The sequence below is a fragment of the Furipterus horrens genome, unplaced genomic scaffold (genome assembly GCF_987537825.1).
Source record: "Furipterus horrens unplaced genomic scaffold, mFurHor1.1.pri manual_scaffold_9, whole genome shotgun sequence".
Classification (NCBI taxonomy): Eukaryota; Metazoa; Chordata; class Mammalia; order Chiroptera; family Furipteridae; genus Furipterus; species Furipterus horrens.
Genome location: NW_028327179.1, coordinates 52177171 through 52194518, shown reverse-complemented (window position 1 = coordinate 52194518; position 17348 = coordinate 52177171). Strand labels below are relative to the sequence as shown.

Genomic DNA, 17348 nt, shown 5'->3' with positions numbered 1-17348 from the left:
ATGCTTTATTGTGTTTCATTATGTACTATACTAGTTCCTTGAATCCATTCTATTCTGATGACCTTTGGGCTGTTGTCAGTGTTTCCTATTATGAACAGAGTTGCTGTGAACATTCTTGCGCATATCTCCTCATACACACATATAATAGTTGCTTTAGGAATGGAACTGCTGAGTCATAATGTAGAAACATGTTTAAATTACCAAGATAATTCCAAATCGATTTCCAAAGTGGATATTTCAAATTTACAAATTTATACTCCCATAATCACTGACTGTTTTGTTACAGCACTTGAAATTGTTCAATTTCCTAATTTTTACCAGTCTGGTAGATGTAAAATGACTTTTTTTTTTTTTTTTTTTGTAGTTTTAATTTGTTCATAGCATTGCTAATGAGGCTGAGAATATTTTCATATGTCTACTGGCCATTTGTCCTTCCTCTTCTTGAAGTGCCTGTTTTGGTGAAGGGTAAGGGCAAAGGCCTCAGAAGCTGGCCCACAAGGACAGAAGTGCCAGCCGACAGATTAGTTTCACAGATATAACAATAACTGAGTAGAGGCCCTGCTAACCACCTTCATCCCACCTGACTCAGCGACCCTCCCTCATGAGACCAGCTGATACAGGCTAGTGAAGCAGCTCAGGATCCAGGCATGCTTCATGACCCACAACCGGGTAGAAAAAACATGCTACCTTTCTGCCACACGCCCGCACTGAACAGCAAACAGCTCACACCAGAGATGTCAGGACTGCCCACCGGCCACCTCCAAAATTACATAAGCTCCTTCTATAATTAGTTCATCCTATATTATTAACACGCGCGGTGTCACTCATTGGATCAACAAATACTGAGCACTGGAAAAGACAATCAGGCCCAGCCCTCGGTCCGGGTTTCGGGGAGAGGCGCTCGCCCACAACAGGCTCCCTACCGGTCTCCCTCAGGTCTCTGCGATTGCCCCACGCCCCCACATTCCTGGAGGCGTCCCCTGGGTGCTGTGAAATAAAGCTTCACACTGAGGTCATAGCCGTGGGCAAACGCACCGCGTGACCATGCCGGCAGAAGAGGCGGAGCCAAGCTGCCGCGACGCCATCTGGATGCCTAGCAACGGCAGGACGCGGAGTGATGGAGGCCAGCAGCAGGAGCAGCATCAGCAGTGGCAGCAGGGAGCTCCAGGCCAGGAATTATTTGGAAAAACATCGTATTATGGAGTTGCTGAACTATCTTACCAGCTCCCTGCTCTTTTTCCAGCCAGGTAAGGGTCTTGCCTACCACTTGGCTTTCTGTCCACTCGCCTCCCTACAACCAGAGCAGCAGTTCCCAGAAATGTCGGTACAGCCACCACGGCACGCCGGTGCCCTGGTAACCGACCACCACCGACCACCACCTTCACGCGCATGCACTCTCTCCAGCCTCTACAAAATACTGCTTTTGTTAGAAATGAACACTTACGCTTCCTAATCGTAAGACTATATTAATCTGAGTCATTTTTATTTGTTTCACCCTTCAGGGGGCACCTTCTTTCCTGCATCATGCTGTTTCAACTCTGCCTATTAGAATCACCAGAAGAGCTTTTTGAAAAAATGCTCAAGTCTAATCCCTCGACATTTTTATTCACTCATAAGTGGTAGAGCACAAATTATTCTTATATAAATTAAGTTTCCAGTATCTTGCTTTTTTCACAAGCTTGGCCTATATCCCCAGTGCCTAGTACAGTACCTTGAACTGTAGGTATTTCTTAAATGGCTATATCCATTTGTGATATATTTTAATTTCATATCAGAAAGAACTGGAACTATTCTTTTACAGATAAACCAAGAGAGTATTTAATATCTCTATTAGAACGACTGAGAATTGCCAAAATAACAGGTGTGGCTTTTCCTTTCTTTATGGATCACTCCAACATTGTGAGTATGTTTGAGATGATGGACGCCTCAAGTAAAGGCACCATATCATTTGTGCAGTACAAAGAAGGTCAGTGTCTAATACAAATTAAGGTAATAGTTAGTAGTCATTCCATAACTTTCTAGCTGAAAATAACTCACTTTGTAAATTTTTCTTCTCATTCTTTTACAGCCCTAAATACTCTGGGTCTGTGTCCTGCAGATGAAGTTTTAAAAGATGATGGACATGGAATAACTTTGGATAAATTCAGGCATGAAGTGTAAGTTCATTTCTAGTGATTAATATTTAAAGAATGTGGCATGATTTTGAAGTATAATTAATACCTTTTAAAACAGGTCCCTACCTTTTGATAGAAACTTTCAGCTGACTAGAAAGTGAGGACCCGGAGGGCTGACAGAAAATTCCCTAAGCCTGGGGAGAGGGGAGGGAGAAAACGCTGGAGTTAGGAAGTCTGACGAAGCTTCCTTCTTTTCTCAATGGGGAAACCCCAGCAGTTGTCAAAGAATGAGGTAAAAAAGCCCCAGTTTGCTAGGAGGACAAACAGAAAAGCTTTGAGTTCAATATACTAGTTGGAAAATCTCTGTATAAAATATAGAGTAATACAATTTCTCCCAAAACATTTCATCACAAAATAAATGTTTCTCAATAGTATAGGTTGCACATCAGACTGACAATTTTAGACTTGAAGTATTACAGCATAAAAAGGTATTAACTAAATGCTAAATCAGGAAAAACCCCATTGGAATAAAAATTGATAGTTATAGAAAGACTAGTTAATCTAACTCAATTTGTTTAAAAGTTTTACTCACTGGGGATTTATTTATCAAGAAATTGTTAACATAGTCCAAGGCCAAGGAAAAGTTAGAAAGTTTAAGATACCCATCTCACTATCAGTTACATAAATATTAAACAAAAATTGTTTAATTACATTCCCTACCCGAGAGAAGACTGAAGCATAGTGCTGTGGCCTGAAATGTTCCATCCAAAAGTAAAGGTTGCCTATGGAATGGACCTAGGAAGTATTTTAAGTGGAAGGACATTTGTTGAAAACGAGAGCAATCCTATTTTAGTCACTATTTCTTAATGTACTTTCTTATGGGAAATACAGTGAATTTCCAAACTAGATACAGGAATTTCAAGTTTAAACATGCATTCTAAAGTGGATTTTAAAAATTATTTGTTGCATTTGATTATCCACAACAGTCTCCATTAGTTAACCTAGGAAATTGAAAGATAGTTATAATTTATTGTCTCTGCTCTTGTATTTTATTCCAGACATATTCAGCATCTATATTTGCAAGTGGAATTACTCTGAGTTTTCATGGCTTCTGAGTTTTCTGTTTTTGTTTTCTTAGGAACAAAAGGTCTCAGGAAGTATGGTCTGCATTTTAATAACACTGTAAGTCAAAGATAATAAATGATTCTGTAAAGTTTTCAGTTACCTAGTTTCATTAATTTGGAACTTCATCATATAACTGAATTCAATTGACTTCCTCTTTGTTAAAAAAAAAGGAAAACTTAAAACAAACGAACAAAAAGATGCATTATTTTCCAGTGTTAGGCCAGTGTGTCCTCAAATTAAGCAGAATCTCAACATCTTGTTGAGCCAGTCTGTAAATTCCAACTTCATTTAATGCTGCTGTGGCAGGAGGTTGCCCGGGAGCTGACTGCAGAACATCTTTCAGAAGCAGGGCTGAACCAATGTTCAAATTCAAAACAATACAGGCTTCTTTTACACTGTTTAAAAAAAGAAAAAAGGCAGAAGGGAAATGAGATCTCCATTATCTTTATCATCCATATTATTCTATAACAATTTCATTTTCAGAAACTAAAGAGCTTCCCTGTACTGCTAGCCCATGTGCCCTCAATAAAAACTATGTGTGGATTTATTATTTTGTTCTTTTAACATAATAGCACTATGTATGTGTACAGAGTTTATAGTTCATCAGATTAAAATAATGCAGTAGGATCCCTGTTTTCAGTATGTATCCATTACTTCCCAAAATATAATACTTGATATTAACATTCTATTAAATGTAACTAAGACTTTACATAGATTAGGATATGGGAAAAGAGAACATTAAGATATGAAATGAAAGCAGTAGAAAATTAGAATATGAAAAAAATAAAATAGAAAGCTTACTGAAGCAAGCAAAAATAATCTTTCATTTTAAAAATTTAAAAAGAATGTTTTGTAATCTCAGAAACACCCTAAACAATTTAAGTTTTCCATTAATAATTTCTAAAAATACTTCTAAGAATCCTTCTTATATATCTTTATAGTTATACTTAGAACCAAAGTTAATATCAAATGTTTAAGAACAAAAGTTTTTCTTCACACCTGGCCTGTTATTAGGTTCCAGACATATTTTTAATTTCTTTCATTGACTATGGCAGTACTGCACATGCTTTCATTTTCTATTTATTTCTTCAATAATAAGCAAATCTGAGCATTACACCAAATGCTAGAAAACAAAGCCCAACTTATAATTTATATCCAGTTCTGGTGAAGTTTTTAGGGTCATGGGTCAAATCTTATATAGCACAGGGGACAAGTGGGTTAATAGCTGTGAGTATGCAAAACACAGTTTATTCTTGTATTGTTATTTATTAATTATTGTATTATTTTCCATATGAACAACTGTAAACCTACTTTTGCTTCACCCTGTCTTATTTTGGTACACAATGAATATTTAAAATTTTTAATTGATGCTATAATATATTTAACATCAGTGGAACCCAAAAGTTGTTAAAACAGGAATTAACCTCCTCTAATGATTTGATATATCAAAGTCAATTGTTAAATACTGAGCTTACTGTTTAAAGTAATTTTCTGGTCTCTTGCAATAGTGGGAGAACAAAGGGAAAAGATTCCGAGTCATATCAAACTGCAACTGAGCTGCTCCTCCTTCATTGAAGTGATTAGCAAGAATGATCTGAAACAAAGAGTAATTCATATCATAGCTGCCTTTATCATCACAGCCCCAAAATACAGTCTACTCCTCACTTACTTCTTGGTAGATGTATATATCCAGTTTCTCTACAAGCATTTGCCAGAAAATTTTAAATAAAGAGAAGCAAAGTTGCTGTTCCAACTGAAGTAAACGGTCTCGTAACGTAAGCAATAAGGGGCAAGCTGAGCTGGACAGGGACATCATTGCCTGTTCCGACTGAGAGGGCAGGGACAACCACCTGGGGAAAAAAATAGCATTGCCTGTAGCACAATAATTTTTACCATAAAAATGTTCATCACTTTGTATTTTTAAAGATTTAACAAATTTTAAATATAGGGTGGTGCTCTGTCCCAGGGCATTTTAGATAAGAAAAGACATACAGCCCAACATTAAAAACTCTCAGAAAATCCCTGGCCGCTGTGGCTTAGTGAATTGAGCATTGGCCTGCGAGCAAAGTGTCGCTGGTTTGATTCCCAGTCGGGGCACATGAATAGGTTGCACGTCAGGTCCCCAGCTGGGGGCGCGAGTGAGAGGCAACCACACAGTGATGTTTCTCTCCCTCTCTTTCTCCTTTCCCCTCTCTCTAAAAATAAAATAAATGAATAAACAAACAAATTAATGAATTAATTTTTTAAAAAAGTCTGGGTTTCTACTTTCTATTTAAAAAAAGCTCTCAGAAAATAAATATACCTATATTTATACTTTAAATCTCAAATACACTTATTTAATGAGGATGACAGATTAAAATTTTAAATCCCCAAATATGACTTACTGAAATAATTATTAAATCGTTAAAATGTAAAACATATTGGCATTTAAGACACCAGCTAATTTTATGCTATAATTTTCAGCCAAATGGACTAGTAACACTTCCAAACTGATTCAGACGGTGCTAGGGCAAAAAGGGATAGCCTGCTGGCTAGGAGCTCAGTCTGGTGGAGGTAACAGGTGTCCACAGGAGTTATGGCAGGAGAATAAACTGGACAATACAAGCATGCACAGAAGATACAAGAGCACCGTACTTTTTAAAATGGGTGACAGGCTAGGACAATCAACCCATATCATACATACATCAGTTCTCTGTATTTACAGACACATCTGAAGGTTAAATTATGGTCAGTTTATTCTGATTGAGAATGAATATATTTTAGAAAGACTTCCTTCAGCAACAGTTATAAGTTTGGTGTGCAAAAGGCCTAATGTGCTACCTAGATACCTTGGAAATCTGACTGTATATATCATCTTTTAACTTTTACCAAACTGGAGTTGAGAGTTGACCTATAAGAAAATACAAAAGACTTACCTTTCTTTTTTATACAATTTTGCAGCATCCTTAACTTCTCTAAAAACATGGTCTACTTGACGGGTCAACATGTCATGCTTTAAACGCTCTAACAGGTTAATCATGTCATCAAAGACAGAGCTCTCCATAGAGGCTAGTTGTCCCAGCTGCAATTTACTGAGAGTGTTATTCTCTGCAAAGACCTCCAATGCCGCCTGTTGAAGTTGTAGAAAGAACTGAAAGCAAAAATATGTTAACATATAAGGATACTTTTTTAAAAAGCTTTAAACATAATTCATATATAATTCAACCATTTAAAGTATACAATTCAGTGGCTTTTGCTGTATCCAGAGCTGTGCATCTCTCACCACAGTCAATTTTAGAACATTTTTATTTCTCCTGAAAGAAATTCCATGTTCTTAGCTATCATCCCCAACCCCTCCACTCCACACCCTTTCTGTCTCTGTGGATTTGCCTGTTCTGGACCTTTCGTATAAATGGAATCATACAATTTGTGGTCCTTTGTGACTAGTTCCTTTCACTTAATACAATGTTTTCATCGTTCATCCACTTTGTAATGTGTATTAGTACTTTCTTTCTTTTTACTACTGCTAAATAATATTCCATTTGTGGATATACCACATTTTGATGGACAGCTAGGTTGTTTCCACTTTTTGTCTATTAAGAATAATGTTGTTATGAATATTTGTGTACGAGTTTTTGTGTGGACATGTTTTCATTTCTCTTAGGTATATATCTAAGAGGAGACTTGCTGGATCATGTTAATTCTATGTTGAACTGTTCGAGGAACTGCCAAACTATTTTCCACAGCAACTGCACCATCTTATTTTCCTATCAGTCATGTGTGCAGACTCAAATTTCTCCACATCCATGCCAAACACTATTATGTCTTTTTTTATTATTGCCTTCCTAGTTTGTATGAAGTGGTATACCATTGTGGTTTCGATTTGCATTTCCCTGATTGCTACCATGCTTCCTTAAGTACTCCTCATTTTTTCTAGACAGATTTAAAGTTGTAGTAGACCTAGAAGATATAAAAGAAAATTAAAATGTCATTTTTACAGTGGTATTTTCAGTATTTTAGGTAGTATTATTTTTTCCTGCCCTATAGTGCTGTGGATATTAGCAAAAGATTAAAAAGAACATAATGTCCATTAGTGGCTGGGTATGCCCACTTAGAAATTGTTCAGTAATGGATTTGTGAGAGACCACACTTACCAGAGCATGTCTGAGAATGAAGCCAGAAAACAACTTTAGAGCAGCCATGCCTAATCCTTTGAATTACACAAATTCCTCACTTCCTCACTCCACCCAGTTTCCACTTAGGTCTATGAATCAGGTTTCTGTCACCTACCCCTGAAAAACTCCTAATTCTGAATGGCTGGACATGTCAGGCTTGGCACAATCTGGCAATGGACAGACAGCTATTAGTAGAGAATCTAACTTAATGGAAGATGAACTTTTGTCCACTTTTCCTTTTTCTAAGTATGTAATACAAGAGCTTTAATGATTTTTATTTCAAGCATTCAGAGACTGAAGAACTAGGAAGACGATAAGGACTTTTGATGTTAAACATAATTTGCACCATAATAACATACTAGGACACAGAATTCATTCGTGATTTGAAGAGTCAACTCTAAAATTTGGTTACTTCTCTGTTGACAGGACAATTAAGTCAGCATCAGAAAGAAATTTTCTGCATCAGATAATTTTCTATGGATAGGGATGATAGCCAATTCATCTTTGCTAAAGGCTATGGCACTGAATAAAGTAGTTAATGATGTTCCACAAATATTTCATTAAAGCTAAAAATCTGTCCCTGAATGAGTTTCTTATTAAATCATCTGGCACATGAATCAAGAATGACAATTTGTTTCATAGTATTGGAAAAGCTTAGCAGAAAATGAAGCAGTGTGGGGGCTGAGTGCATCAAGTACTTAACTAAAATTAGGAATATGACACATAAAAGAACACAATTAATGTATTCTGATTAGGTAACTTTATAAAGATAAATGCATTGAGCATTACATTCTATACTGTATTCATTTGAAAATTATTTGAAATAATTGTGAAATATTTTGTCTTATTTTCCTTCCTCAGCAGAATATTATGCACACAGATTTCAGTTAACATTTTTGTAAAAAAAAAGGTTTTAAATAATTATTGTTACAGCCAAAGAGTATAGACTAAAATAAACTATGATTGTGTTTATTTTTATTTTGTTTATATCTGTTGTTAGTATATTTATTTTTGTTTCCTATTTATTTTGGCTTATAACTCCATATTAAACTTTTTTTTAATTTCACAGTAAAGGAATACATTCTTTGTTTTAGTAGTGCATCATAATTGTTCTTCTGTATACAACAAATTATCTAATATATTAGCAGTGTACTATAATTTTTGTCATAAATTTCATAATTTAAGGTACATTTTTATCATGTTTTCTAGACTTCCTATGTCATTTCTTCTTTTATTTTTCATTGCATTAAGACTTGACAATGTACAGAAATTTTAAATTAATTTACCTTGTCCATCTTTGTGACTCAGTGGGCACACTCAAAAATTAATTTTCCTTAGTATACCATGAACTTATCACCAATCCTCAATCAATCTAGTTATTTAACTGTAATTTTTCAGTCCCCACTTGACCTATTACATTTTTAAAGTGGTGCTTTTAAGTTTTTAGTTAAAATTATTGGGTTTTTTTCACCTTACTGAAAAACTGCACACGTTATTTTAAATCTTTTTTTATTTTTAGGCTAAAACTTGAAATACATTCCCCTCTTGTTCTTTTTTCCCCCAAGAGTAAACAATTTGATTGGTTTATTTTCCCCTTTACTTAACTCTTGTTTTGGTTTCCTCTTTGATCCACTGGTTGTTTAGTAGCATGTTAGTCTCCAAGCATTCGTGTTTTTTCACGTTTTCTTTCTGTAGTTGATTTCTAGTCTCATACCACTGTGGTTGGAAAAAATGCTTGATATTGAACTCGAGGTGGAAGAGGCGAGTCCGGTCTCAAAATGGAGGTAAAACCGCCGCCCGGTCGCCCCCAGCCTGACTCCGGCCGTCGTCGTCGTCGCCGCGCGCCGCCGCCGGGGGAGGAGGGCCATGATCCAAAGAGCAGTTGAGAAAACTGTTTATTGGTGGTTTGAGCTTTGAAACTACAGATGATAGTTTAAGAGAACATTTTGAGAAATGGGGCACACTCACAGATTGTGTGGTGATGAGAGACCCCCAAACAAAACGTTCCCGGGGCTTTGGTTTTGTGACTTACTCTTGTGTTGAAGAGGTGGATGCAGCAATGTGTGCTCGACCACACAAGGTTGATGGGCGTGTAGTGGAACCAAAGAGAGCTGTTTCTAGAGAGGATTCTGTAAAGCCTGGTGCCCATCTAACGGTGAAGAAAATTTTTGTTGGTGGTATTAAAGAAGATACAGAAGAATATAATTTGAGAGACTACTTTGAAAAATATGGCAAGATTGAAACCATAGAAGTTATGGAAGATAGGCAGAGTGGGAAAAAAAGAGGATTTGCTTTTGTAACTTTTGATGATCATGATACAGTTGATAAAATTGTTGTTCAGAAATACCACACTATTAATGGGCATAATTGTGAAGTGAGAAAGGCTCTTTCTAAACAAGAAATGCAGTCTGCTGGATCGCAAAGAGGAGGCTATGGTGGAGGTGGTAGCAGAGGTAGTTATGGAGGAGGTGATGGTGGATATAATGGATTTGGAGGTGATGGTGGTAACTATGGCGGTGGTCCTGGTTATAGTAGTAGAGGAGGCTATGGTGGTGGTGGACCAGGATATGGAAACCAAGGTGGTGGATATGGCGGTGGTGGTGGAGGAGGAGGATATGATGGTTACAATGAAGGGGGAAATTTCGGTGGTAACTACGGTGATGGTGGGAACTATAATGATTTTGGAAATTACAGTGGACAACAGCAATCAAATTATGGACCCATGAAAGGTGAGGGCAGTTTTGGTGGAAGAAGCTCGGGCAGCCCATATGGTGGCAGTTATGGATCTGGTGGTGGAAGTGGTGGATATGGTAGCAGAAGGTTCTAAAAACTCAGCAGAAAAGGGCTACAGTTCTTAGCAGGAGAGAGCAAGGAGTTGTCAGGAAAGCTGCAGGTTACTTTGAGACAGTCGTCCCAAATGCATTAGAGGAACTGTAAAAATCTGCCACAGAAGGAATGATGATCCATAGTCAGAAAAGTTACTGCAGCTTAAACAGGAAACCCTTCTTGTTCAGGACTGTCATAGCCACAGTTTGCAAAAAGTGCAGCTATTGATTAATGCAATTTAGTGTCAATTAGATGTACATTCCTGAGGTCTTTTATCTGTTGTAGCTTTTTCTTTTTCTTTTTCTTTTCATTACATCAGCTATATTGCCCTGTAAATTGTGGTAGTGGTACCAGGAATAAAAAATTAAGGAATTTTTAACTTTTCAAAAAAAAATGCTTGATGTGAATTCAGTCTTGTGGCCTAATACATGATCTGTCCTGGAGAATGTTCCATGTGTACTTTAAAAAATGTATATTTTGAAGTTTTTGGATGAAATGTTCTATAAGTGTCTATTAATTCAATCTGATCTAACGTGATATTTAAGGCCATTATGTCCTTATTTTTTTATGTCTAGATTATCTATCCATTGGTGTGAGTGAAATATTAAAATCCCCTATTGTTATTTTATTACTGTGGATTTCTCCTTTTATGTTCATTAATAATTGCTTTATATAGTTAGGTACTCCTATGCTGGGTGTGTAGATGTTTAAAATTGTTATATCCTCTTCTTACGTTAACCCCTTTATAAATGTTATCTCCTTGTCTTTTTAAAACATTGTTTTAAAGTCTGTTTTGTCTGATATGAGTATTCCTACCCTAGCTTTCTTTTCATTTCTATTTACATGGAATGTCTTTTTCCATCTCTTCACTTTCAGTCTGTGTCTTTCAATTTGAAGTGAGTCTCTTGTAAGATGGGTCTTATTTTTTAAATAATCTTATAGATGGGTCATGTTTTTAATCCATTTGGCCACCTTAAGTCTTTTTATTGGAGCATCTAATCCATTTACATTTAAAGTAATTATTGATAAGTATCACCATTTTGTTCATTGTTTTTTGGTTGTTCATTGTTCTTTGGTTTGTGGTTACCATAAGGTTTATGTGTATATCTCTTATAGGCGGATAGGCAGTTTAAGCTCCAATATATTCTATAATGATAATTTTTACTTCCCCTTCCATGCTTTCTGTTATTGATGTCATGTTTTACATCTTTTTGTGTATCCTCACTATGCATTGTAGTTTGAATTTGATACTTTTTTCTTTTGACCCGCATAGTAGCTTTTTTCATGTCTGATTTGGCTTTACCTGTGAGATATTTCTTCCTTCCTCATATTTTCATTTTTCTGGTTATGATCTTTCCTTTTCTGCTTAAAGAAGACACTTTAATATTTCTTGTAAAGCTGCTTTAATGGTAATGAACTCCTTTAGTTTCTGTTTGTCTGGAAACATTTTTATCTCTCTTTAAATTCTGAACAATAACATTGCTGGGTACATTATTCTAGGTTGTAGGCTTCTTTCTGTAGCACTTTATAAAGTTATCCTGCTACTCCATTCCAGTCTATAAAGTTGCTGCTGAGAAATCTGCTCATAGCCTTATAGGGTTTCTTTTTTTTTTTCCTCTTGTTTCCTTTAAAACTCTCTCTTTAACTTTTGCCATTTTAATTACAATATGTATTAGTGTGAGTCTCTTTGAGATCATCTTGTTTGGAACTCTCTGTGCTTCCTGGACCAGGATATCTGCTTCCTTTCCCAGGTTAGGAAAGTTTTCAGTCATTATTTCTTTAAATAAAGTTTCTGTTCCTTTCTCTTTTCTACTTCTGGGACCCCTCTAATGCAAATGTCTGAGTATAGCTGTTTTTCACTTAACTTTCTTGTCTATTTTCATTTCATGATACAATCATATATTGTAATACTTTATAATGTACCTTCATATTCATTATTCTCAGTATAGTTAGTTTTTTCACCATTTAATGTTTTATGGTCATCTTTTTTTTCTGTTAATGTTTCCTGTCATGATGCCTATTTCATGGGACAAGCTGGCAAAAAACCTAAGCTGATTCTGTACCCACACATATGATCTTAGAACAGCAATTTCTAACTTTAGGGTACTGTGTCCAAGAGTTCCTGGAGGCCCTCTGAGATACTTTAATATCTAAAACAGCTATAGGAATTAATCTACATATGTTAAGTTATAAAGACTAATTAAGTTGTTTCACTTTTGGCTGGAAGTACATATTAGAAAATCTGGTTACAAAAGGCCTGACAGCCAATATATTCCTTGGATTAATGAGAAGAGTAAAAATAAATTACCACTGAATTAATATATTTAGGCAGACCAAATCTGCCAACACATGGAATCTGCATGGAGAAAGGAAGGATAAGTAAAATTCTTGTAAGTAAAAGGCCTTGCATTACTTAACTGAACCCAAGGTTTTCATTTTTAGATTTATTTAAAACATCCCTCCCAAAACTGTAAGAAATTGTTTTTAGACATGATAATGGTATTGTGGTTATTATTTTTTTAAGGCATTCTTATCTTTTAGAGATATATTATATATTGAAATTTTACCAAGAAGTATATCTGAGATTAGTTTCAAAATAATCAAAATAATCAAACATAGGGAGTCATATGCAGATTCATTTTAATATTCTTCTTAGTCTTGTATATATTTGAAAATAAACAGATAATTTTTTAATGTATGAAATAATTAAAAGTTTAAAAATAGTTTCTATTTTTGTATTTTTCACAATTTGTCACATTTTGAAGGCATTCAAGAGGTATCAAGTGTTATTATTTTATTTTCCTTAAAGTGCTGGGTTTTATTGATTTTGACACCATTTTTCAATCTTATCTTTTTCGGAGATGGCAGTTACCACCATACATGAATATTTTCCAAGACTGAATAATTGTTATTCTGCCTAATATGTATTTTTGTTTGCTATAGACTCAACATTTCAAAAGGTAAACTTCAAACTACTAATGTATTATTTAATATAAAACACATTAACTTACAACATTGTCAGCCCAGTCTGCTAGTACTGTTGAGATATAGTTCACGGCATTAAGAATTGCACAGTATCGAAAGCCAAGGGAAGCTCTAGTCTCTTCTTTCATCACTTGAGTCAATCGTATCCTGAAATCATCTACTAAGTCCTTCTGTAACTCTAAGAACTGCAGCTTTCTGGAAGCTGTGGGAAGATTTTTATACCGGTCTGTGGAGAAAGTTAACATGACATATGAAGGTTTTTAGTGCTGTATATGACATAGCTATAGATTTTTCCCATTGACATGCTTTGGTGCCTTTGTCAAAAATCAGCTGACCAGTCAAGTATGGATCTATTTCTAAACTTTCTAAGGATATGGATTTCACAAGTATATGTATTTGTCAAAACTCACTGAACTGTATATGCAAGATCTATGCATTTCACTGTATATATTGAAAATCATGCCTCAATTTTCTTAAAGGCACATGAGATAATTATTTACAAAAATCCACTCCATTTCTTTAAAAAATAACAGTTTTTTAAAGGAAGGAGGAACTAGGATAGATTAAAGGATGTCTACTTAAGAATTTACAGATGAAATGGTAAGATGTCTAAAATGTTCTTTAAAATACTCCAGGAAAGAAAAGAGTTGGGGAGAGAAATATATAATAGAAAAGTGATCATTGCTTTTTTTAAATTTATTGACCTTAGAGAGAGAGAGAGAGAGAGACATTTATTTGTTGCTCCATCTACCCAGGCATTCATTGGTTGATTCTTGTAATGTGCCCTGACAGGAGATCGAACCTGCAACCTTGGTGTATCAGGACAACGCTCTTAACCACCTGAGCGACCCGACCAGAGAAATTGATAATTGTTTTAAATCTTAGTAACAGATACCTAAAGGTTCATTATATTATGCTACTTTTGTATGTTTGAAAATTCCCTAATAAAAAGTTATTTAAAAGACATGAATTTTTCTAATTTTTTTGTGTGTGTGTTTTTCATATTTTTAAGTCAAGGATATGGAATTATTTACTAACTAGGTTGGAATGACACTTCTTCAGGTTACAATACTGGCCCAAGAAATGGACAAGACAGAAGAGGATGGTAGTCATGAGGGTTCGGTGGCACCTGGAGAACAAAGGGCCTGCAAATAGGCTACAGACCAACCAAGGCTAGAGGCTGCTTAGGCCACTCTCTGGCCAGAATATACTTGCACTATAAAAAGAGTTCCCATTACTACTCCAATCCTTAAAGGATTACTTTATTTTACTCTTCTGCAACCTTAGATTATATCAAAGTGAAGGAAATATTTAAAATTTTGGTCAAGGATTATTTACTGAAGACACTTGAACTAAATGGCAAGAGAATTCAGGTAATAAAATCAAATTCTTATTTTTTATGTAACGATTCAGGAATTTCCCCTTCATGTATACCAATGTATAAGGCCTTACTTTAATTTAAAAAAATCTGAAACCTAGGATATTATGCTACAATTATGTCAAAATAGAAACTAAACTACCATGGAAAGAATCAGTACTTTTAAAACAAAGTTTAATCTTAAAATACTTATACTTACCAGTTATAACTAAGAGTAGCGTCATAAAAGTCTCTGCACAGTCTGGAACTTTCATCTCATCCACATCAGTGATATCCTTATACTGGGATATCCAGGCAGCTTCTGATGAAAGGATTGAGTCCATTTTTTGAAGAGCAACTGATATGTAAAAAAAGAATTATGCCAAGTAGTCACAGTCATTTCTAATTTTTCAACTCACAATTTTTTAGGAATGATGACTTTTCAATAAAAAATAAATCCACAACCTCTTACTAGTTACACTATGTTTAACATGCTCTACTTTAAGGTTAAAGAAGATACTTCCCCCCGCCAACCATACCCAAAATTTTCAAAATAGTTGTACTGACTAGACAAGCTGCATCCAAAATAATTGTACCAAGAACAGAAATACTGTATGTAAAAATCTGAAACAGTTAACTATATTCTCTGCTGGCTTAAATATTACACTCTAGAAACTGGTAGAGTGCAATTACAGAAAAACTAACATTTGATGAGAAGAAAATGACCTCTGAAGGCAACTTGGTAAACCCTGACCAAGAAATGCTTATATGGAGAAAAAAACAAAAATTAATATATACAAAAAGAGACATCTCTCCCCACCTAATGGCAACATGAGCACTTACATTTTCTTTCCACAGTCAACCACCGCTGAAAACAGGTTTCCTCTGACAGAATATGCATACAATTAGCAAAAGTGCCAGGATAGCCATGAACGCTGTGCAGCTCCCTTTCAAACAACAGCACCTCATCCACCAAGTGACAAAAGAGATTGTCATCATAGAGCAAACAAGGAATATCAGCAGCTAACTTCTCCAGAACCAGCATCACCAGGCCCCGAGAAAATTCAAGCTAAAATACATAAGCAAGCATAAGAATATAAATGACAGGTTATTCATGGACACTCTAAAACTGTAATGCTTAGGACTGAGTCTCTTACCCTTGCATTTACTGAAGAGCCTACTTTGTCTAATATCGGCTGAATCTTCTCATCCAGAAACTGCGTGTGGCTCCCAATCCACATAAGCACCTGAGCCAAGTACCATTCAGGCTAAGGAAAGAGGTAAAATAGTTTGACTTCTTTAGTAATGCCATTTAGAAAGTTATAATTAAATGGCTCTATGGTATTTCACTGTATATGCACAGCACTTATAAAAATTGGTTGAAAATTTCTATATGTAGGAACACAATGCCTATTCTGAACTTTAAACTTATGCAAAGCTTAATAATCAAATATTTCCTAATGTACTCCCAACAAATTTCAATAATGTGGCTTACGTCAATAAACTCATAATTTACAATGCCATATATATTTAAAACCTAGCATTTACAAATACATAAAATGAATATTATGAAGAACTGATAACCTTTAAATTTTCTTTTTTTGAAATAGCATTCCAAAATAGTTTTTAAACATTATTTTCCTGTTTTTTCTTTTCAAAAGGTAAATCTAGAAAAAAATTGGATGGTATACATTATAAAAATTATACATGCCTTAAAACAGGTATAATTATAGAAAAGAAAGTGTAAAGTATGCAGCATTTTAAGTTGTCCCTAAAGATGATTCTACAATATAAACCAAGTTTGCCAGACAGGAATTCAAAAACATTTACTGAATGATAAATCCCTGTTGTGTGCTACATGTAAGGAACACAAAAATGAGTAAAAGGCAATCTCTAATCTCAGGAGCTGCATAATTTAGGCTTGATATCAGAGTACTAGCACCATGAGAACCACACTTTAAAAAGCAGCCAACATAACTCACAATTTTCTTCCTCAAATTATTATTACCTCTCTATAGCTTTAGGTTTATTTTGTCTCACTACTTCTAATTGGTTCTACTCTTCTTTCCACCAACACCCCATACAAAAGAGGAAGAAACCCATACAATACTGGGTTGGCCAAAAAGTCCATTTAGTGTTTTCCATAAAATAAAAGACACATTTTTCATTTTCACCAATAACTTTATTGATTTGGATATTTTGAGTATGTTGGCTATCTCCTACATGGTATAACATTGATTGTTCTCAATTAATGTCTCGATTTGATTGCTATCAACTTCAACTGGTCTACCGACCGTGAAGCATCGTCCAGTGAGAAATCTCCAGCACGAAACTCCATAAACCACCTTGGACACATTCGCTCAGTCACAGCACCTTCTCCATACACTGCACAAATCTTTTTATGTGTTTCAACCTTTCTTAAAATAATAAAGTACAATATGCTGAATATATTGAATATTTGCGTTCACCTTCAATATTAAAATGGCTAAACAAAAATCCACCAATTTTGATGTGTTTTTTTTTAACACATGCTGATATGAAAGCTGTCACAATACAATCTAACAAAATTGTTTTGAATGAAGTTAAAGACAACTAAGCATTACTAGAGCCAGCTTATCGGAAAATGAATGAAATTATTGGCCAACCCAATACAAAAGAACCAAAAATCCATTGCCACTCTACTCCTTCCTATGCAACCATAACTGTCTACCCCTTGATTCCTTAAAATTTCTAAAAGCTTTAAACTCATTTATATACGACACAAAGCCTGGTGTAATCTGGCATTTA

The 17348-nt window shown here is 35.2% G+C and overlaps 2 protein-coding genes and 1 pseudogene across 3 annotated transcripts in view; 2 read left to right on the top strand and 1 right to left on the bottom strand.

Annotated features, from left to right (window-relative positions):
* The first annotated feature begins 1099 nt into the window (after positions 1–1099).
* Positions 1100–14140, top strand: EFCAB10 (EF-hand calcium binding domain 10). Of its 2 annotated transcripts, XM_090287326.1 has the most exons (5): positions 1100–1247; positions 1802–1966; positions 2069–2156; positions 3253–3296; positions 13997–14140. In XM_090287326.1, exons 1-4 carry the CDS (start codon positions 1118–1120, stop codon positions 3287–3289), a joined length of 420 nt encoding a protein of 139 aa, XP_090143452.1. In that variant the 5' UTR covers positions 1100–1117; the 3' UTR covers positions 3290–3296; positions 13997–14140. The 2 variants fall into 2 exon arrangements, with proteins under 2 accessions (XP_090143452.1, XP_090143451.1); XM_090287325.1 differs by lacking the exon at positions 13997–14140 and having other exon boundaries at positions 3253–3322.
* Positions 2685–17348, bottom strand: part of RINT1 (RAD50 interactor 1) — a 30973-nt gene continuing 16309 nt past the window's right edge. The window contains exons 8-15 of the mRNA XM_090287324.1: positions 15719–15829; positions 15405–15630; positions 14782–14919; positions 13231–13430; positions 6155–6369; positions 4909–5089; positions 4715–4833; positions 2685–3634 (exon numbers count right to left, since the gene is read on the bottom strand). Coding sequence (XP_090143450.1) covers positions 3442–3634; positions 4715–4833; positions 4909–5089; positions 6155–6369; positions 13231–13430; positions 14782–14919; positions 15405–15630; positions 15719–15829 — 1383 coding nt within the window. The 3' untranslated portion in view covers positions 2685–3441. The remainder of the gene's footprint in view (positions 3635–4714; positions 4834–4908; positions 5090–6154; positions 6370–13230; positions 13431–14781; positions 14920–15404; positions 15631–15718; positions 15830–17348) is intronic.
* LOC150001747 (heterogeneous nuclear ribonucleoprotein A3 pseudogene) lies at positions 9253–10480 on the top strand (annotated as a pseudogene).